The following is a 22,353-nucleotide window of genomic DNA, read 5'->3' as shown; positions in this document are numbered from 1 at the left end:
ACACTGTTCTTTGCTGACATAATTTGTCTTCAGCTGGTTACCTCCTGACCCTACCTCAGATTCCTAGCGAGCTAAGATACAAAGGGGAGTGTGAAAAAGGTATTGCTTTGCTGCATAATAATTTTATGGAGAAGGAAGGGATAAGAAAGTGGAGGAATCGGTCAGAAAAGGTGACGTGTTGCAGAGGCAGTTTGATTTTAATGGATCATATGGAAAGCTTTGCTAGAATCTAAATGCTTCTTTTTAAATTACTTTTGCATGACCAATCAGTCAAAGGTGTTGTCACTTCTATGAACTCGACTTGGAGACATACATAAAGGAGGATTTGTTGTCTGTTTTCAACTGCGAAGTACATCTTGTCTGCTTGATTAAATCTTGAAATTACCCTTTTTATTTCAGCTGACAATTTACTGTCTTTGAACTTGTCTTAAAATTTCTTAGATTAATTCAGCACTATAAAAGTGGTATTGTATTATAGTAGCAGCTTATAAGCAAGTTATGAAAATCATTCGATGAAAGAGATCAGTTGTCAGTATCAGTATTGCCTTTTCACTATGATACTAGAACTGCTGTCAATCTTTGGTTCTATTTCTGGGAATTCCCTCCCTCCTTTTGAATATTTCAGTCACTGTTGAGCATATTGCTGTTGTTTACCAATGCAAGAATCTGCTTTACAACCAGATGATGACACTGTCTGAGGGAACTGTGAGTTTCCACCTGTCCATACTGGCTTCCAAGTTGATTGGCACATGAACTACTCATTTATCTTTACTTTTTTTCATGTGCTGGTAACACATAAGTAAAGACAGTGAGTTGGAAGGAAACCTGTACCTTTGTCTAACTCCATGGAGCAGCTAGTGTTATAACTGCTAAACACATAACTCCTCTTTAACCAAGGTAAAAGCCCTAGTCTTTTTTGTTATAATTTAATATACAGTAAAATAAAATTATCTTTGTGATTTTGGTGCATTCACCTTCTTTTAATTGGTGCAGAACAACTTCAGTTGATTTCAGAAGGATTTGGAGGTGCTCAGCACTTCAGAAAATCAGGCCACGTATGTTTGGTTGCCTAAATACAGATTCTGAGCCTCCTCGTAGACACAGCAAGTAGGTGTGAGTCTCAGTATGCCTCCACACAAGTGACTAGATCAATGATTATGATGAGGGCTTAGTATAAATGCACAAGATGCTGAATGGAACTTAATCAGAAGAAGCTGATGTCTAATGAAACAAAGACTTAATTCCAGTTTAAGTGGAGCATGTCTGCATTTAGTGAGACAAGGTTCATTTTACATAACAGCGCCGCTGACTGTCAGCATCCTCATCTGTATTTGACATTTGCATGTAGAATATGCTGCTTAGAAATTTCCTAAGCTTATGTGGGTAAGCTTTTCAAAGGTGTGTAACTGAGTTGTAAGCAGGCAGGGTTAGGCTGGTGCTGTGATACTGTTCAGGGTACAACACTGCAGCAGAGAGCGAAAGCCAGATCACCTGCTTCAAGAGCTGTGTGCAATCCTGATTAAATGGTCAGTGAAAATTAGCATGATACTCTCCATAATGGGTGGTGGTTTATGTCACAGCTGCCAGTGGGCCAGCATTAGTGGCTGCTAATCAGGCAAGCCCCCAGGTGCAGTGATAGGCTGTGTTGTGACACATCTGGAAACAGGTACTCACTGTCTGAGTAGGACAGTAGTATTAGAGTATTAGCTTGGGTCCTTATTTGAGTGTTTATTTTAATAAAATATATATTTTTAGACAGTAAAATGGTTAACAGTTTCAGTAAGGTGGATCCCATGAAGTACATGTCAGTCAGCTTCTCTGTTAGCATGAATATGACTGGAGTACCTGTTCTACCTGATGAAACTGATTTTTGTTCATGCTATGATTTTACTTTCAATCCTATTTTTGGTCACCAGATTTCTGCCAGAAGAAAGAAAATTGCAGTCTTTGTCATCACCTCTCTTACTGTTCCAAGCCTTGTTCTGCTCCAACTCTGACAATTTTTAAGAGTTCTGCCCACGAGTATTTTAGAGGTTTTAAATCCTGGAGTTTTTGCAGCAGTTTTGACTTACCCATATTTGCTACTTTGCTTTGCACTGGCATAGCAGACACCTGTGCTAGAACTGGGGTTTAGAATTGCTGTCTTTTAGTCCAAGTTTTATTTATGAGAAATAACTGCAGGAAACATTCTGCCTGTGGGTGACTGGGACCTGCCTTCTGTGTCGTGCTCCTCAGCAGAGCCAGCTGGTAGGCAGAAGCAGTTGTAGAAGGGTGGCTTCAGAACAGATCAGTGACAGGTAACTTTATACATACTCAGGAAGGCAGATTCCAGTTTCTGTGATGATTTTTTGTCAAAACACTTTAAACACTTAATCTTCCACTGTAACACTTTTAGCAGACAATCCCATCATATTTTTACATACAAGTTTTTTTGGTCCTTTTTTTTTACCTTTACACTTTTAAAATGTTAAAATAACGCAAAATCCAGGGTTTCAAGTGCACGGTATGAACAATATCAATCATTTATTGTACTTACAGGCAGATTCACTGTTCCTTCACTTAACAAACACAACTGTATTTCACATTGCATAGAGAAAAGAGAACAAGCAGGTGAGAAATTAAATCACTGTGCATGGAGTGGTGAGAATGAGCTAGCTTAATCTTACTTTATGTTTTTGTGGCTTTTTTCAGCAAGATCGCATCCCATACCACCAGCTCCTTAACTTTCCAAGGCTCAGACTGGAGAAAACTCAGAGCTTAAGGCCATTTCTGAAATGGTATTTAGTTGCCTGAGTTCACCTGAGGAATTCAAGGATTTATTAAGGTGGGAGTTCAGTGACTGTAATCTTGGAGGATATGAGCCTCATTGAGACACATTTCAGATAAAACGCATTTGCTTCTGCTTGTTAAATAAGACACAGAGATGCATCTGAGAAGTTGTTCCCTGCTCATCTGTTAACCTGGAATAGCTTCTGAAACAGTTGTCCTTGGATAAGCCACAGGTTTATTGGCTTTAGCAGACAGCCCAGTCTCCTTTCTACACCAGTACATACCGGAAGCAAGGGCCTGGACATTCGTGGAGTTGTCTGGCATAGAACTGGTGTAAAGTATAAAAGGAGCCAGGCCAAAAAAATGAAGGTTCAGGAAGACAGGGCTGTTTCCATAGTATAGTTCCCATTTAAAAAATACCTTTCTAGCATAATTAAAAGCAGAGACCACCATGTAAACTAAATTACTAAATTGGTATCAAGTCTTTTGCTTTTGTTTAGTGTTTAATTTTAATATTATTATTATAGATTAGTAATTCAGTGTAAGATCCAAGGAGGCACATCATTTTTTAAAATTGGTTTGTCCTTTAAATGTTACAGAAAAAAGAATCCAGGAGATAGACAAGCTAGACGCCAACAGTCTTAGGATATTAAATTTAATTAGAGATTACACAGAATATGATGTAAAAACAGCAATTTACTAGAATTATAACCTGCAAAATGTGAAAATAGTTTAGAAAATGGATTGTCATATTCTCTGACACAGCAATAGTCATGAAAGGTACACTTATAATATCATATGTTAATCTGTGTATTAGCTATACTACCTGTCATTTAGCCAGGATTCCAAGACAGATTAAAGGCATTTATTTCTGAAGTGCCTATGTTTAAATTCAGTAAAGTTAAACATCTAGATTGAAAACACTATATTTTCATCAGCTACTGCATGGAGATCTATCCCAGATAAATGCTTTGTCTATATGCCATGAGTTCATAATGAGAAGAGTAATTGAAAAGCACAGACCTGTAAGTGGGTGGTTTGACAACTGAAATACTTCTTTAGTACCTTGTTAAATTTTGGAAATCAGACATGCCAATGTCTCTTTTCTGTTTCAGATTTAGATCGTATTTAATCTGAATTGATGTTGCTGAAGCAACATTTAGTTGTAATGGGAAAAGATATCTGCAGACCTGTTATGTAGTTCAACAAGAAATGTTGCAAGTGTCAAAGGATATGAAGACCACAGCAATGTCAGCAGGTTTAATTTGTTTTCCAGCCGTGTTTATGAAAGAAAAAACACAAGCAAAAACAAAAAACAAATCCAACCCCGACATATTTTAGTTTCTTTTTGAATATACAGACTGGCCCAAACATAGACATTCTCTTTATCAATCTTATTGTTACAAAAACTGTACATTACAAACAGTATAGAAACAAACTGAAAGGAATGTGCCACACATCCTGGCTAATTTTCTATATGCAGTTTAAAAATACAGCCTACTCCCTTATAGTGCACAGTTATTGTGTAGATAGAGTACATCACTAGTTAAGTGGACATGATAGGAGAGTTCTAGTTTTCTTCAGCACAGAGAATAAGAGCCAGTTCTGCTCGGTAAAGCTTTCCTCCGTCAGACAAGGCCATGATGTTTTTCTTGTATGTTGCAAGGTTGTTAATGTCTAATTCCTATTTAAAGAACAGATAATGCTTTATTATCCTGTTTAGTTACAAGTATGAACAATGCTGGTAAATGGCAGGAAATGAGAAAACAAAAGGGTATTCTCAGCCTATCCAGCAGTAATACACTGCAAAGGTTGTTCATGTATTCGTATGTTATCCATATTATAGCCATATGTTAGATTGCGAATAGCTAATGTCTCAGAAGCAAACTTTGAGAGTGTTGTTATACAATCATAACTCTCTCCTAGTTCAGGATTTACACTGCTATGATTTCTGCAAAGATTTTTAGTTGTGCTTTGACTTCAGGAATTATGATTTAGCAGTTCTATATTTATCTTAATAGGGTGGATTAAAGTGTCCTTAAAATCTAAATTAATTTCTAAGGGGAAAAAAAGCCCTCTAGGATTACCTTTTTATTCTTTTCACAGAGATCCTTCAGTAGTGCATCAAGTTCATTTTCATCTATATATCCATTGCCATCCTGAAAATTAACATTAATTTTATTAAATATTTATTTTTCATTTTGAAGATTATGGTTACTTTTCCACAAATTCAGAAAACAAGTGCCTTCAAACTACGCAACTAATAAAGTTTTTTTAAAGACTTACTTGATCATACATCTCAAAGGCTTTATTGAATTCTTTTGCACACATTTTGACACCCTATATGCCAAAAGAAAAACAAACAAATCAATGACACCAGTAATGTGTGATGGTTATAGGTTACCTTAAGAATGAGAATATTCATACCTGAAATTTAATAAGAAAATTTTCCTGTACAGGGAGTAGTCTTTGGAGAGAAAAAAACAAAGGTCAAAATATTTAACTGCTTCCATAACAACAATGGTACATGGTATTTGTTGTGAAAAAGACAGAAGACATACCTGGCCAGTTCAGTAAGCTCCAACTTTCCATCATTGTTTGCATCAAACATTCTGAGCTGAAAGAATGTATAGTTTTACGTTAATAACCAAAAGAAATCAACTTAATGAAGAAAACACTTTTTGAAAAACTTCAGTGAAATTTAGCCTTTATTTCATGCTGACATGTTAGCTCCAGGTTTTAATCTGTCACATTTGCTGTGTGACACATTTATTTAAAATGCTAAGTAATTTTAGTAATTAATTCTACTGCAAAAGCATGATAAGAATCCAGATGAACAATTGTGATTAACCTACTGTAAGGTAGGTCTTAATCTGCCTACACTGATGAATGTCCCACATGAGAAATACACATGTAATTATTTATAAATGAGTGTTGACATGATAACATTTTACTTTTGAATTCATGTCATGATTTGATAATAGCTTCATTATTCTCTATTCATAAAGGTGAAACAACAGTTGGGTAAAGTTCAATTGAATCCAAAACATTCAATTCCTTAGACAGAAAATAATAGACTTTTCATTCAATTGGCTGCAAGATCTAAATATTTAAGTAAAGATCATGTTCTGTTTCTGTGATATATTTCAAGAAAAGCGCGAGCAGATGCTGTAGATAACATTTTATTAATGTTATGAAAATGGGATATTAAATCTCTCAAAATAATTATAATTAAATTATAGGAATGAATGTATTATTGTAATTTGACAAAATAAGTGAATACTATTTCTAATGATTTTAATAACTGTATTGTATTAAAGTGTTTTCCTTTGAGGCCTTGAAATGATGAGCTCCTGCTGCTTGAGAGGCACAGCTTATATTCATTATTAGAAGTAGATGGAGATATTGCACCTGCGTAGGAAGTCCTCTCTAGTTTTTGTGTCTATATAGCTCCATTTTTCTACTTTCAAGTATTATTTTGTCTTTGCTGTATAAAAGAGTCACAAAAGCAGCAAACCATACAAAACATTTTTAGACATTGTACTGAAAACACCGCCACCCACACTCCATCCCATCACTTTCAATCACAGTAATTTTAGATGTAATTTTTAGATAAGAGGAAAAGCGACATCCTGTACTTAGATAAGTGTATATCCTTTTAAAGATAGAATTAATGCCATGAAAAAAAACCTAATTTCACTGGGTTAATGCACAATGAATGGCAAAGGAGAATAGAAAAGAGACCAGTTCTATAAACATTTATTTCTACATAACACCCTGGTTCCTTTTAACGTTTCCTTTCCTTGTATAAAAGCATCTGTCTTTCATGCATTTCCCATGAAAAGAGATTTGCATTTGGGGGAGGTAAGCAGTGGCAGCTGTGAAGTAAACATATTTTGGATTTTGATGGGTTGTTAGTAGCTGGCTGTGCCTGCCTGCAGCTGCTCAGGACTGTATGTTTTTGATTAGTTTTCTAGTTTCTGAGGAGATTATGGGATAGCTGGAGAAGGACTTCTTGTAACAGAAAGTAGTGATAGGACAGGGGGAATGGCTTTAAACTGGCAGAAGGCAGATTTAGACATTAGGAAAAAGTTCTTTACTGTGAGGGTGCTGAGGCACTGGCACAGGTTGCCCAGAGAAGCTGCAGCTGCCCCATCCCTGGCAGTGTTTAAGGCCAGGTTGGATGGAGCTTTGAGCAATCTGGTCCTAGTGTGAGGCATCCCTGCTCATGGCAAGGGATTGGAACTAGATGAGGTTCTCTTTGATTCTATGATTCTGACAAGTAAAGTTTTCCTCCTATGAACTGTGAAGATCTCAATTTTACAACTAATGGCACAGGGAAACAGGACAGGGAAAAATGCTATAGTATGGACCAGTATCAAATAAATAACATGAAAATTGAAAAATCCTGAGGTGGTTTTTTGTTTTTGTTTTTGGTTTTTTTTTAGGGGGGGTCCTTTTTGGTTTTTTTTGGTTTTTTTTAAGCACCCCTGAAAGCTGCCCACCAAAACTCTGTAGCTGCAGAAGTACTTGTGCTGGATGCCACAGTCGTCTCTCTGTTGCAGTGACATAGCCTGATTAGGACCAGGTGGTTTGGAGCTTTACAGAAACTAAAGATAAATAGAGTTTGGATTAATCCAGTCTGGATGCAATATGCCTGTAAATAATCTTACCATTATTTCTGTGTATTCTGTTAGCTTTGAGTCTTCAATCTGCTTATTTGCTTTCTGTAATAAATCTTTCAAGAAGCTCTGTTAAAATAAATAGAAGCACAATAGGTGAATTTTTAACTACACTATAAAATGCTTGACTTGCTAACTTCAGCTTAAAGTAATGGAAACTACTATTTTACACCCACTTTACTATTTACTGCTGAAGTTCCAAGTAAGTATGAAAAGAAGTTGTAATTAGCAGCTAAGAATATAACAGTTTCTTTTGATCAATTCAAGTATATTGCAGTTTTATTTGGAAAAAGTGACTCATAAAACTTTCTGCGTTGTATGCCATTTGTTGTATTGTGAATTTGGAAAAAATAGTTTGTCTTTCAAGTATATTGCTTCCTAATCAGCTCTATCAGTAAACTAAACTAATTAACCTTGTGTCTCCTTGAAGCCTTGGATGCCTAATCACTTCTTCAACATAGGAACAATTTTACAGAAAAGATCAATGATTAATCAAGTTTTCTCCTTGCCTATGGCAGTACCTGATAGATGTGAATGTTAACATGTGTTGCTTCTTCCTACCTTGTATTTTAAATGTGTGCAGCCAGTTCATTGCATTTTTTGAATGAGAATTTGACATAGTAACTAACACTTGACTGGAAACACCAGCTTTGAAAGATAAGATTTTTTCCACCCATTCAGTGGTTTACATTCTGGTACTAGATTGTGGCATTAAAAGAGATATCAATTTATTTAACAAGGATGTTTCAAGACCTGAGATGTCTGTATGACTGTCAATGCGCAATGAAGTACCTAATTACTGTCATCAGGTGGAGTATCATTATCTTTGTGGAATTTTGAGCCACACTGCAAGATAGGAAATGGGGTAGCTCATAAGAAAATCTGTTTGTGCATAGATGATATTCTTGAACTTGAATGCAGCCATATCAATAGTCATAGCACTATAACCACTATAGTTCTTGTCATCTGGCTCCCTCTGTGCTGGGGGCCTTCCTCGTAGCTTGCAAACAAAGAACATGACTGAAATGTTGTAAGTGGATGCTATGGGGATGTGTTTAATCTTGCGTGCTTTGATGGGAAATATAACTGGAAAGGACATCAAAAGGCTATCCAGTCCATCTCCATGTCTCAGGAAAGGATCATCTGTATCTAAACTTCCTGACTTACTGTCCTAAGTAACCTATCTTAAATAGAGGCAGTGATGGAGAGTCTGCCTCCCCCTTAGACAAGGTATTCCACTGCCCTTACTATTGTTAGAATGTTTTCCTGATTTCTAGCTTAAATTTCTCTTGCAAAGTTGTAAGATATACTCCTCACATAGCAAATACATAGAGTATTTGGGCTTGTCAAGAAATACTGATCTAAAAATAAAACTGGACATTATGTCTTTCAACATGTTAAAATGGCCTGTTTCTTTGAGGCAGACAACTTCTTACAGGAGAAGAGAAGTGGGACCATTAGGAATCCAGTTAAAATGCTTTCATTCTTCAGCTGGTCCTCAATCAGCCCTGTATTTTTAAGTCTATTTTAAATTATAGCAAATGGCAACAGTCCTGAAAGCATTGTGTAACAGCTGGAGAGTTCTCAAGTGCTGCACAGCCTCCTGCTGGTCCTACCACTTTAGATACACTGACCTGCTGCGACCAGCCAGCAGAAAAATAGGCTTGTCTGCCTGAGGGTTACCTTAAGGTAGAATCCTTGGCAAACGTCACACAGATAACAGACTCAAAGAGGAAGCAAAAAGGAAAAAAGATGTGAAATGTCTGATGTGGATTCCTATTTTGAACAAAAGAGCTGTGAGGATTTCAGACAGTTTGATCTCCTGATGCTTTAATTAATAAGGCTTATGTAGTTCTTCAGAATACCACTATGGGCAAAATCGCCCAAATTAGATGGATAAACACTGCTAGGTCTTTCTCTTGCTATGAATTGTTTTTGTTCTTCTGAATTAAATTCAGAAACCACTACAGTACTGTACCCAGAGCAATTGAACTGTGGAAAATGGCACCTTTCTAATTAGAGGTTGCTGTATATGAGCATTTTTCTTATGAGGAAAAGCTGAGAAAGCTGGGACTGTTCAGCCTGGAGAAGAGAAAGCTCAGGGGGACTTCATCAACATATATAGGTACTTCAATGGAGAATGCAAGGAGGACAGAACCAGGCTGTGGACTAGTGACAGGATTAAAGGCAATGGAAATCAACTGAAACAAGAGATTCCTTCAGGAAGCATTTTTTTGCTGTGAGGGTTGCTGAGCACTGGCATGGGTTGCTCAGAAAGGTTATGGAACCTTCATCTTTGGAGATATTCAAGAGCCATCTGGACATGGTCCTGGGCAGCTGGCTGTAGGTGGTCCTTCTTGAGCAAGGGTCTTGGTGCAGATGACCTCAAAGGTCCCTGCTAGCTACTTTGTGATTCTGTGACTGTGATTCAACATCTACAAATCGCTGCTAGTTTTATGACTAGGAAGGAATATCACTCTGGGTTTAAGGTTTTTTAACTCTGCAATGCTGAGATGGCTAATGGAATAATCTCGGCTCTGCTCTTATTTGTGCCTATTAAAGCTCATACCAAAATCCCCAAAAGTTAACCAAGCAAGGGCAACACAATTCCATTTGTGTTAGCCTAACAGTATTAAAGTGTAAATTATAGGGCTACGTGATACTTGAGAGCATCATCTCTCCAGCAGCAGTGTCATTAATGCCAGTGATGCCCTTAGGAAAAAAACCTAACAAAACAGCCCTCCTTCCTAATATACCAAGAAAAGGACAACACAACCCTCTTAGAAGCTTATCTTGCTTCCTCAATATTTCTTACTTGCAAGCTACCTGCTACCCTGAGTCACTTGAGGCAAACACTGATCTGAACTAGAACATGTTTTAAAGAACATTTATCAGATTAGAGTTTCTCTTTAATTTACTAGCAGTAAAACCATCAGCTAATCATACTGCTTTTCAGTCTAGTTTGAAATGCAAAAACATGCACAGGTGGATATCTGAAGAAACAAATAGCACAGGCTGTAATCCAATGCCTGTTCTCATGCTATACAAACTCATAGATATCAGTTTACCTTAAGTTCCTCAGAATCAATGAAGCCACTGTGGTCACTGTCATATTTTCTCCATGTCTGCAATCAGAAAGTGAATGCTTTAATGACATATTTATGGTAAGAGGGTCCTGGATGATTTTACAAAAGGTAACTTTTCATACTGTACCTGCATGAAGTCTTCACTTGACTTTAGTTGCTGGCATCTGAAGAACAACAGGAAATTCTCTTCCGTTGGTAATATCTGAGCAAGCTATAACAGTATTTAAGAAAGATTAAATTTGGATTCTTCATCAGGCAGCTGAACATCTGAAAGAGCATGAAACTTTTAAAAAGAGTATGAAATTCTCTGTACTCCTATGGCCCTATTGTAGCCCTATCGGAAGCTTCATCCTGCTAGCTGGAATGTTTGGAAGATGCTTCTAAAAGGCTTCTGGCTTGCAGCTTTGCCATATTCAAGGTCAACAGAAATAAGGTCTAAAAGGGTGAGACAGCACATACTAACGGGGCACCTGGGGAAAGAAGGAAAAATACACCCATGCAGAGTTAGCACCTGTGATGAAAAACTTGGAATTGGCACGAAGGGAAAGCATAACACAAGGATGTTTAGTGGATAAGTGCAAAGGTCCATGAATTCAGAAAGTGAGGAAAATAGACTACTCACAGATATTGTGTAAGAGGAAGAAGAGAGGAAAGCCGACATGAAGAACACATGTGTAAGGTAAACAGAAAAATGTATGGAAAAGTCAGTAGACTGAAAAAGCAAGTGGGCAGTGTATGGGGACGGCAACCGGTAATAATTTTTCAGGCACAGAGGCGTATTCAAGAAGAGCTATAAATACCAGAAAGAAATCAAAAGGGCTTTTAGCCCTACAAAATCAGGGGTGGTTCTTCCTATGCCTCTGCTCTACAAAAAGCTTTTTAAAAATCAGACATTATTGTACTGATTATTGAAAATGTTCATTTACTATATAACTCAACTTTGGCAAGGGACAAATGTAGAAGATGGAGAGTATGCTGTATAATTTAATGTAAAATTGTGATTTGCTTTTAACAAAAGCCCAATATCTTTTTCTATTCCCAAAATGTATGAAATTTGTTTTGATTAAGGAAAATTTTTTAGTTGAAGAATAGACCAGCTGTGCTTACTAGGAAAAGAATGTGGAGAAAAAAGATTCCTTAGCTGCATTCTTTCATGCAAAATGACATCTGCAGACTTTCTGGAGCCCCATTTTAAAATTTTTATTCAAATTTTTGATTTTCTGCCTTTATTTCACACACACAAATCCCTCATGCTGTCTATTTCTGTGATACTGCCCACTTGCTCTGGCTTTTCTATTGGGGTCCAGTATGTGAGTTCAGGTCTCCTTCTCACCCTACAGGTATAGAAAGGTTTTGGAGACAGATCTCTTGTTTCTCTAAAATTATCTATGCAAGGAATCAATTATACTTTTTAAGTGTGGTTATGACTGAAAACACAAATCAGAGCACGCTGTTACAGACATGGTACATCTGATGGCAGACTGTCAGGCTCATCAGAGCATTCTGAGGGCTTTCACTAAATGGCTGAACACCAAACCAAATCAACTTAATGTGGTTTTGTCAGCAACTCCATTATCAATAGTATGTACACATGTGAGTAAGTACATTCTAACCTAACCATTCTATGATTCTATGTTCATATGTATGCAATAGCTAAGTGTGCATAACGGTACAGATTCATGGAAAAAAAATATTTATCCCATGACAGGGAAGCTTTGATTTTCAGAGTACATCCCTACTCAACATCAAACGTTTTTGATGGAAGAGCTGGTTATGATAATAAGAAGACTTTGGGGAAGGGACTGATTATGACAATGAGAAAGGGTGTACGTGCATGGAAATTGCATATTAGATGTCATTTGTGGGATGTCTGTAGCTAACTGGTAAATTTTGCCAAAGGCACTGTAAAATAGTACAAAGTGAAAGGGTAAATGTAAATTACTAACTTTCCAAAGAATCATTAACAGTTTGTTAGCAGTACCAAACTGTATTTACAATATGGGATATATTACCTCTGGAAGAAAATTACCTTATTTTAAGCTATACCTCTGAACTGTTGTATGTCTCAGAGGAAAGAACAAGCTTTCAAGTTACAAAGATGTAGTAGTTCAATATCCGGTATCAGCTCAGGCTTCTGCCAAAAAATAAAATGTCTTTCATGTTTTCTTTCTTGTGTACCCTTTAGAGTAATAGAAACAATATAGCTAAAGGGAAGTCCAGTTCTCCAAGCTCATGCATCAAATAGCATTAAATTGCCTTCTGTGGAAAACTATGTTATGAAGAGATGAGGACATCATGTGAAAACTGGCTCAACTTCCCAGTTCCAGTTATATCACCTCAGAGAGGAAAGACAGAAACTTGGTGCTATTTCTAGGGATGGCTTCTTTGTGAGGGTAACCATAGGGGATTTTGAGGGTATTTGAATAAGGTTGAAGACTGCTACGTGTTTGTGTATGGCAGCAATAGCAGTTTAGTGATCACTTCTGTCAGCTCTGCTGCTTTTATGGAGAAAAAATATTCTCAGTTCTTACAACACTATCAGAACTATTTTCTGGAAATCATTCTTAAAGTAAATTCTGTTGACATTTAACTATTTAAAATTCCTTTCACCTAATACAGTGAGTTTGCCTTTTAAAATCCTATGATAAAGAATGGGAGTAAAAAGAATATTTTAAGCTAATACATAGCTATTTTTACAGGAGCAGTAAGCTTCAAATAATTTGAATGTGGAATTACTGCAGTCCTGAGTTTTGAAACCTTGGGTTTCACATCTAAGTTTTAGTGAAAGATTCAGTCTGAATGCATACAAAAGGTGAATTACACAATGGCAAGCAAGTGGTCAGGTCAGACTGTCTTTAGCTGGAGAGCACTGGATAAAAGCTAGTAAGCTAACTGCAGTGTGCTTGCAAAGACAGAATCAACACTTAATCTGAGCTGAAAATCCACTCTTTCCTCTGTGAAGCTACCTCTTTATCTCAGTCAACAGACCTTTCCTGAAAAATCATTTGCTAGGACATCTTCCTTCAGATGCTGGAGAATTCATTATAATGGCTAAGAGTCTGAACTGCTTTACTTTCTTGTTTTAAAACAAAATTAATACACTTTTTCATAAAAGCTACTTGACATACTATGTGAGTGGGAGCAATCTGGAATTACTGGACATTTTTATTTGTAAGGAAAGAGAATCAAGTCCAAATAAATACCAACTTTAATATCATACTTCTCTGCATGTACAACAAATTTCGTCTGAGTCCCATCAGCACTTTCCAAATCAAGCTTCATGCTGATGCAGGCGAAATAAAATACAGCTAGTGGGTTAGGAAACTGCTATATTAAGGGAGCAAGCCCCTTCAGTCTCTAAACTGAGTACTGTCAATGTTCAGTGGTGTCCGTAATGCTGATCATGCTTGGCACTTCACTGGCAGTGGTGAGCACCATGCCATATCAGCCTTATTGGATTTGCTCACCTTTAAGTCAACATTAGTCAACAGCAGTATCAGAAATAGAATTTGAAAGGTAAAACTTTTAGTTATATTTCCTGAGCAAAGAAACACAATCTTTTTCAGGTGCTGTCTACGCACTCTTCTTACATCCAATGCTTGCTATTACACATACTCAAAAATACTAAATTAAATAGGATTCTTGAATACCAAATCAGTAAGCATTTGCTGGTCCAGACCCAAGCACTTTGTTACTCAAATAAACACTAGATATTTTTAGACATAGAACTATTTGATCAATGCTAAGTATTGTCAAAAGATGCACTTTTAAAAATAAAGTATAACTGTGAGTGAAACAAACTGTTCATATTTCCATAGCAGTTTAGTTATAATTACACATGCATTGAAACAAGTATATGTAATTCAGACACATGGCAGAGAAGTAAAGATACCCCGAAAGGATCTATTGTATCAGCAGTGATAACTTCCTATTGACTTTTGCAGATTTTATTCAGTCCTCTATTTTAAAATTAGCTACTGACCCCAAGTTGGTCACTGTAGAAATTCTGCAGACCTGGCTTGTTTCCAGCTGTTTCTTAATTAGCTCTCTAGGTCAGATTTCTTATTAGCAGAAAAAAAAATATACCACTTAATAATAAAACCGCAGTCTCACTGCACTCAGTGACATAAATGAGTTGTAGATTTAGGCTTGAAAAAGTGACTTCTCAAGCTGTAACCCAGCAAACTGTCCTTTTTGACTTGCACCACTGAAGAGTGAAAGAAAAACACAATGGTCCCCCCTTCCTAGCAAGTTGTGTAAGTTCTATAATTGTTGAGCAGCTGTATGTGCAGAAGGTGTTGGTTATCTTTGCCCTCTTTAGAAACTGGGAGTAAGGAATAGCGGAATTTTCTACCCCAAGTTCTGTTCTGTTCTGTCCAAATTCAAGAAAGGAATTCATAAGAAATCCTGATATTTTGCAAGAATGGATCACAAATACTATTCAAATTTTGTTTACACTTAACATGATTAACTTATGCCCTCTTACCATATATGTATGTTTTTTAGCATAGGCTACATAGAGTGATGGCCCAATTGCATTCACTTGTGTGTTATCCTTCCTACAGGAGTGATGACAGAGCATTAGTTCAAAATCATAGGTAGAAATAAATCCTGTCATCATTCACAATTTAAATTTCGAAGAGCTCTTACCTGCTTTGTGGGAAAACTAAATTGCTGTTATGCTTATTTGTACTGAACAAAGACTGCAAAGTTAAATGAAGTGTAGTGAAATATTTGGAGAGGGGTAGGGAATACCTTACCTTTTGTTAATGAAAAAGTTTCATTAGTGAAAAAAATACTAAAGACCTTAAGGCAGAGAGGTCTGTGTAACTAAAAAAACAAAATATTTGCATATTACGCTCATAATGTTCTGTGCTAAATGTATTTTCTGCAAGTAAACATGTCACTCTATTGTTATAAAATAACTCTTACCTCAACTATTCCTATTTTTCCATCAGTAGCCTTCCCATATTGGTCCACAAAAGCTTTCATTTCGGGTGTTAAATCCTAAAAAGTTACAATGAGAAAATCATTCCTTTAAGATACAAAGAAACATATGTAAACTTACTTGAATATTCTATTCATTTACAAATAATATGCTACATTTAATGAAGTACTCACACTTTTAGCAGCTAGATTATTCAAATTTAAATGAAATTGAGTAATTTTTAATCATGAATAATGTCACTGTGATAGATTTTACTTCCTAAGGAATTATAGTCAGTGTGAATGATTGGCATCTAAATACTTAGAACTCCTCTTTTAGTTTACAGTATGAAAAGATTATAAAGATAGATGTGGTAGAAATTTGTATAGCAGCTCTTTTGTTTAAGAGGATGACAGTGAAGTTCATAGCCAATTATTAGTCAATTTTCTCAGTTTTCATTTTTAAATTAGTAACTTGAAGGCAGTGCAAAATCTTTCAAAATAAGGAACGTTTCAGTATAATATATCTGAACACCAAAATAGCCTTCCCACATCTTTGAGTGGATTTTTCCTGAACAATGGATGCTATTTCATCCTGAAAGAACTCATCACGATATATTTTTCACTGTTTGGTATTTGCTTAGCACAGAAACAGAGTCAAAATGTCACTGCTGAGAAGTAGAGAGGCAGATTTAGAAAGGAGAAAACTTTGAGCAGCACCTTAAATCCAACAGAGTAAAGCTGGAATAATTGTTCTTCATATAAATTATGGTTCCTGCTATACACCTGTTCTCTAGAAGCTATCCTTGCTCTAGGCTATGGCAAAGGGGCCAGCCTTAGGGTAAAGATCTGAATATTTGATTTCATGCTTCAGCTTGGTGTGATTTGTGTTGACATGAGCTGCCATCAGCCTTCAATTCTAGCTAAACTTTTAACTTTGTATTTCTTATAGGTGTGAGATAATAAAACCATGCAGCAACAATCAGGACTACAGGTACATTAAAACAATGGAGAATTTTATGGTTATAGAAGAAGATGCAGCAGTCTTTGGAAATTAAAAGTTTAGTTGCTATAATAGATCTGATTATACAGGACCAAAGTGATTTCCTCACTGGAGACAGGGGGAATCTCAGCTGTACAAAGCCCGTTGTAGTTTGTCCCAAATTCCAACTACCAAAGCTAAGTAAAATGTCAGTTCCTTGTGGCTGATACAGTCATGGCCTAGTATCCTATTTCTGTCAAAGTCATCCATGGCAGGATAGTAATTTGCCATGGCTTTAATTAGAGATATGGTTATTAATACAATGCACTTCAATGTCACCTTTCATCTAATGATCCCAAAGTGGGGACAAGTTTGCTTAGCAGATAGAATGGAGAATTTAGACACCTGGATTTTAGTTAGTACTGGTTAAATATTTTACTAATCTATCTAACAGCAGTTCTGCAGTGCCAGTGTCCAGCCATTGAAGGAGGCACAGCTGATTACAGGTTAAACAAAATGGGATGCTCATCCTCTAGTACATTAGGACTACCTTCAGAAAGGTGGTATTTTTATTTTTGGTGTTCAGTTCACCTGCTTTTGGGCTGCTTGATGGCTTATTTGAATTATGTTATTCAAATAAATGTTTTCAGTCTAAAAATTGGCCTAAATTTAACCAAGCCTGGTCCTAAACTAGGTACAGATGCAGTGCTCAGTGTTTGAAATTAAGAAATTAGCCCTTCGTACTTCAATCTCCCCTTTTAAAACTGAAGAGATACTTATCCAACCAAGTGGGGCTTTAGAAAAAAATGGCTTTTTCAACATGATTTGCAAATGTAAGGATAGATGGCACTACAGAAACATTTATGTGACTATATTCATAAACATCTAGTAGATACACATTTCTGTGCAGAAATTTTGTCATCATCTATATATGCAGAGAAAGTAAGAAACAGATGTGGAATAGCTCAGCCAAAATACACCTATTTATCAACCTCTGTGTTAGTCATTTATACCCCATAGTTTATTTGGCAATTGGCATACCTAAATAGAGAACGTATTGCATAAATGTGGGGCACAAAAAAATTGAAGCTATACTTACATACTTATATAGCTTTTATCTTTAAAAAAGAGGAAGTTCTTTCAACATGTTGGAAATTAGATCAGATCAATTCACTATCTACCATAATGCAGAAAGCAAAAAGACATAGTGTTATCTAAGAAAAGCCCAAGCCCTAAAACCTCCAAGTACACATCCACCCCTTGGAGTCAGCATGAATCAGGCTGCATGCTACTGGTCCGTCTGAGAAAAATCAGCTGTGAAAGTACGGGCTTACTAAGTGGATTAATAAAAGGATTAGCATTAGGACATAATTAGAACAATTCCGTATTTGGGAAGAATACTGGGAAATGTTAAACCATTCTATTCAATGACAAAATCAATGTGATTCTTTAATACATATGGAATGACTGATATAAAATTCAGCTATGAAGAATGCATAATTGAATATTTCAAAAATAGTGAGCAGGAGAGTGACCTGAAATGCAGAAGTTAATGATGACAAAGAAGCTTTGGGGTGTTAAAAGAAGGACAGCTGAGGAAATGACAGATAACCTACACTAGTTACTCAATGTGTCCCTTCTGGCAAAAGAATAGAAATTCAAAGATACTGAATTAGTACCCTGTGAGAAAAGATACAAACTAATGAGATGCTTTTTTGGCAAATGAGCTTTCAAATCCAAGAATTAGATTAGATTTGAAACCTAGGATGACATATATCCATACTCCAGAGCCAGCAGCCCAAGTACTGAGTTTGATGTTGCTACTCTAGATTGCTGTTTCCATCAGAGCGCTTCAAAAGTAGGTTTGAGTCAGAGAAATGGGAAAGGAAAAACTAATTAAGCACCTGAGCATTAAGATATAGAGTGAGATACAGGCAATGGTTATTAAAAAAAGGCATAGATTACAAAATTTGTATCAGATAAGAATAGCCCTGCAAGGCTTTTCTGTTTTACTTTGAGCAGGCACTATTTTTAAGAAGAGATGCATGCTTACTTTGAGAGAGAAAAGAATCTGATCTTACAATGCTAAATATTTTTTTCCTTGAACTTCTTTAATTTTTTAACTACTGAATAATATAGCAGTATTTCTACTAAGATGGCAGTCACACTAAATATGCACAGGCTTTAATGTCTTCTTTCTGCTGGACATTCTTCAGTTTCCTGCACTTCAACACACTGTTGCAATACCTGAAAGGTATTGAAGTTACATTTAATCTTTACTGTGAAAATGTTTGGGTTTTTTTTTCCCCTCTAAAAACATTCTTTTGCCAATTTTCTGGGATCTTTTTATTTTTTTTTTTTAGCTTAGTTTAATCTTACACTCATTAAAATGAGTGCCTATACAAACGGCTTTAAGAAGAACTAACCGATAACCTAGACTGCAGTAGCATTAGAGGCATTGCTGGGGGACAGACTTCCAGCTGTGTGAAATTTGCACTCATGCAGTTAACATGAAGTTATAATTTTCCACAAAATAAATTAAGGTTCATATTAATATTTTTTTGCATTTACTTCTAAAACATACATCGGTTTTTAAAGCAAAGTTAGTTATAGAAAAGCTATTGCTCAATTTGGAGGTATCCTTACATGAAGTATTTAGCTTTTTCCCCCATGCAGTCAAACCATCCAGTTAAATTATAATTTTATTATCTGTTATTTTAGAAGTCTATTAGCACAGATTCATTTAAATTTATTCCATTAGGTTTTATATTGGAGTTTGATGGTAAGTGGCCTGTTTTAGAAACTGATTATTTTAAAGGCAATTTAAAAATGTTCACTTCTATTTTAATTCAAATCTTTACATGGAATCTTTAACTCCTTTCATTATTTTTACTTTATCTCTCTGCTTTTTCTCCACGTGGGAACAGTTTGGAGGAAATTAATAACTCATGCGTTAATAACTCACACAGATTTTTTTTTAACAAGATTGTCAAAAACTTTGCTGTGTCTCTGAACAATTTAAACTACCAGCGTTTGATGCTCATACTCCTGGCGTGTAACATCAATGGGGCAAAAAGTGGTTGGCAATCGTCTGCAAATCTATTTAGTGACCACCAAGGGGCAGAAATGCATTTCAGCCCGTACTGCCCATTAGGTACGAAATTAAAAGAGTCCAATTAACTTCAAACTGTTGGTTTGGTTGGTGGTTTTTCTTTTTTTTTTTTTCTCTTCCTCTTTCTTTTTATTTTTTTTTCTTTCCTTTTCCCTCTCTTTTTAATATTGTTACATATCTGGATCGGGTAAGAATAGTTGCCAAGGGTTAAGGTCCCGTCCAAGACATAAGGGCAATTTCCTGACTTTTCTTGTTGATCACCGTCAGAAGCAGCAGCTCGTAGCCTGGCAAGCTGTGAGCAGGACCTGCTCCCCGGGGAGGTGGACTCTGGCCTCACCTTTCCAAACCAGATCATTTATTTCATTTGCAACCTGCTCATTTCTAACTGAGCTATTTCCCTGTGCCTGGTGAGGCAAGTACGTGAACTGTGTGATAGCAACAGAGAACAGAAGGAACCGGGGTGCTTGAGTTTGCTCAAGTAAACTCTTCTTTCCCAGAGAAGGTGGAAAAGTGGGGCAAAACGTTAACCTACCAAGCCTGCCTTCTTCCTTGCCTGCTGCAGCTCCTGGATGAAGTTTTGTAGCTCCTTCCCATCCATGTACCCATTGCCTACAATAAGAAAGAGTTACGGTTGCCGTCACCGCTCCCTCCAAACTCTCTCCGCTCTTCAGCGCTGGCGGGGACGTCTCGGACCCGTCTGCTCCCTGCCGGCGGAGCGGCTCCCTGCCCCCCTCGAGCGGCCCCGACGCCGGCCCCGAGGGCTGCGGGACGGCGGTTGGGGAGCGGGGAGCGGTGTGTTCACCCCGAGCCTCCCGCGGGCCTGCCCCCCTCCGCCCCCCGCTCCCCGCGCCCCCGGGGAAGGGGTCACCGTCGGAGTCGTAGTGGTGCCAGATCTCGAAGAACTGCGCGGCCGAGATCTCCACGCCCTGCAGGTGGGTCTCTGCCGTCATGGTGGGGCGCGGGGGGCGCGGCGGGCGCTGTCCGCGGTGCTGACTCTGCCGGCGGCCGGCGGCGGTGGCGGCTGCGACGATGGCTCCGACGGCTCCTCCCGCCGCCGCCCCGCCGAGGGCTATTTATGGGGCCGCCGCGGCCGGGCCACTCCCCCCGGCGTTGTCCTCCCTCCCGCCCTCCCTCGCCGCGGGCCCCAGGGCGGCCTGCCCTCCCTGCCCTCCTCAGCGGGGCCGGGGTCTGCCGGCTTGGCCCAGCGGGGCGCACCCTCCCCGTCCCTGTGGCTGAGCCCCGGTGGACAGTCACCCGAAACGTGGGTCCCAGGGAGAGGGCACGGGTGCTGGATGGAGGTCCCTGAGCAGGGGGAGCAGCGCTGGGTGACCCAGGGGTTATTGAGAGTCTGTCGCTGTGGGAAAGTGTGCCCATGAGACATGGGGGGCAGAGGGTGAGCAGAGTCTCTCAGTTTAGTCATTGGGTTTCCATCTGGGAGAGGGTCCCGGAGGTCAGAGCATGGCTAATAGCACTGCAGGGTGTCCTGGAATAAAAAAGCTGTATATACATCATGTAGCATGCAAGGAATCAATTTTTCATGGCTCTATCCTCAACCCAGACCTGCAGATATCTAACTTTAAGTATACTGTCCTAGCAGATAATTTCATCCCATCAGGTAAGTATGGAGGGCTTCATTAGTTATCTCTTTCCTTCCCCATGCGGAGGTGTGAGAGACATGACCACAGTTACTTCTGATTGGGCAGTAATGTTTTTTGGTAGACCAACTTTAGAGACTTGCCCTCCTACAGCAGTGGGTTCGTGGGAGGTGACCAAGCAGCTTACCAAAAACCTTCCTACTGTCACAGGCTAACACAGTATTGCACTAGTAATAATGATTCAGTCCCTTTTGGGATGACTTATTTTGGTTATTAAGGTACCTGGGTACTCTGAAAACACTGAAGCTGTTTTTCTCTATCTGGCAATATCCCTCACATGCTACATCAAGTTACCATAGTTTGTTGGCCAAGGTGGTTGGTTGACAGGACAGTGCCAAACACAGTAGGTGGTACAGTAAGAGTGGGGTATGAGAACAACTGTGAAACCCAGGAATCACCACATCTTAAGTGACTGAGTTAAGCAACAGTAGGACAATAGTACGTTAAGACTCACATATAGTGCAAGGATAAAAACCTGCTTGGATAACACAGAGCAGAAGACAACAAGATGCCGAGGGGGATGGATAACCCAGCAGGATGTGAGGTGGATGCTTAGTTAGAGGCTGACATGTCCTGGGAGGGATTTCAGTAGATTGGGTGGCTGAAATGTTGTATGCATTATGGAACAAGATGTGGGCACGGCGATTAAGTAATCATGAGACATTATACTTGATTCCCTCCATCTTTCCATTCTCCTGTTTCTCCACCTGTTATGTACAGCTTTCTGTCATTCTGTTGCTGCTCTTTGGCTGTGAGTTCTACAAGAGATACACCATGATGGTCTGTTTCATGAGCTGCTGAACAAAGCAGCAGCTGAGATGGAAGACACAAGAATCTGATTATTATTCCCTCCAGTTAAAAATATTTGTATCAGAATAATTTTACAGCCATAAATGTCATTATATATTTTCAAAAGGACTGAGGAAATGGAAGATAATTCCTTCCAATCAGGCTTTCTGTTTTGCCATGTAAAAAAGAAATAAAAAATCACAACTGTGTCAATTCCCCATTAAGGAACTGATTTTCAGGCATGGCTTTCTCAGGGTAGTAGACTTCAGTGGGAGCCATATCCTGAAATGTCTGTAATCTGACTACATCTTGTCTTGAAAATAAAAATCTGAAACTAATGTGTTTCCATAAA

The 22,353-nt window shown here is 38.1% G+C and overlaps 1 protein-coding gene across 1 annotated transcript; it reads right to left on the bottom strand.

Moving 5' to 3' along the window:
- Positions 1-4,339: 4,339 nt before the first annotated feature.
- On the bottom strand, positions 4,340-20,507 carry CALB1 (calbindin 1). Its single transcript, XM_034064653.1, has 11 exons — positions 20,426-20,507; positions 20,090-20,166; positions 15,470-15,544; positions 10,665-10,748; positions 10,520-10,576; positions 7,443-7,520; positions 5,331-5,386; positions 5,197-5,236; positions 5,056-5,109; positions 4,857-4,928; positions 4,340-4,453 (listed from the first exon to the last, which is right to left on the bottom strand). The coding sequence occupies exons 1-11, from the start codon at positions 20,505-20,507 to the stop codon at positions 4,340-4,342; spliced, it is 789 nt and encodes a 262-aa protein (XP_033920544.1).
- Between the last annotated feature and the right edge of the window lie 1,846 nt (positions 20,508-22,353).

This window comes from Melopsittacus undulatus, chromosome 1, assembly GCF_012275295.1.
Source record: "Melopsittacus undulatus isolate bMelUnd1 chromosome 1, bMelUnd1.mat.Z, whole genome shotgun sequence".
NCBI lineage: Eukaryota > Metazoa > Chordata > Aves > Psittaciformes > Psittaculidae > Melopsittacus > Melopsittacus undulatus.
Note: the sequence above shows the minus strand (reverse complement) of the source record. Positions and strands in the feature narration are given on the sequence as shown.

Bases quoted from the DNA above. Each gene is read 5' to 3' on its own strand.
- CALB1 (XM_034064653.1), bottom strand. From the start codon at position 20,507: ATGACGGCAGAGACCCACCTGCAGGGCGTGGAGATCTCGGCCGCGCAG. The intron at 20,167-20,425 runs GTGACCCCTTCC...TTCTTATTGTAG, and splicing joins GCACCACTACGACTCCGACG to GCAATGGGTACATGGATGGG. The intron at 5,387-7,442 runs GTAAGATTATTT...ACATTCTTTCAG, and splicing joins CAGAATACACAGAAATAATG to CTCAGAATGTTTGATGCAAA.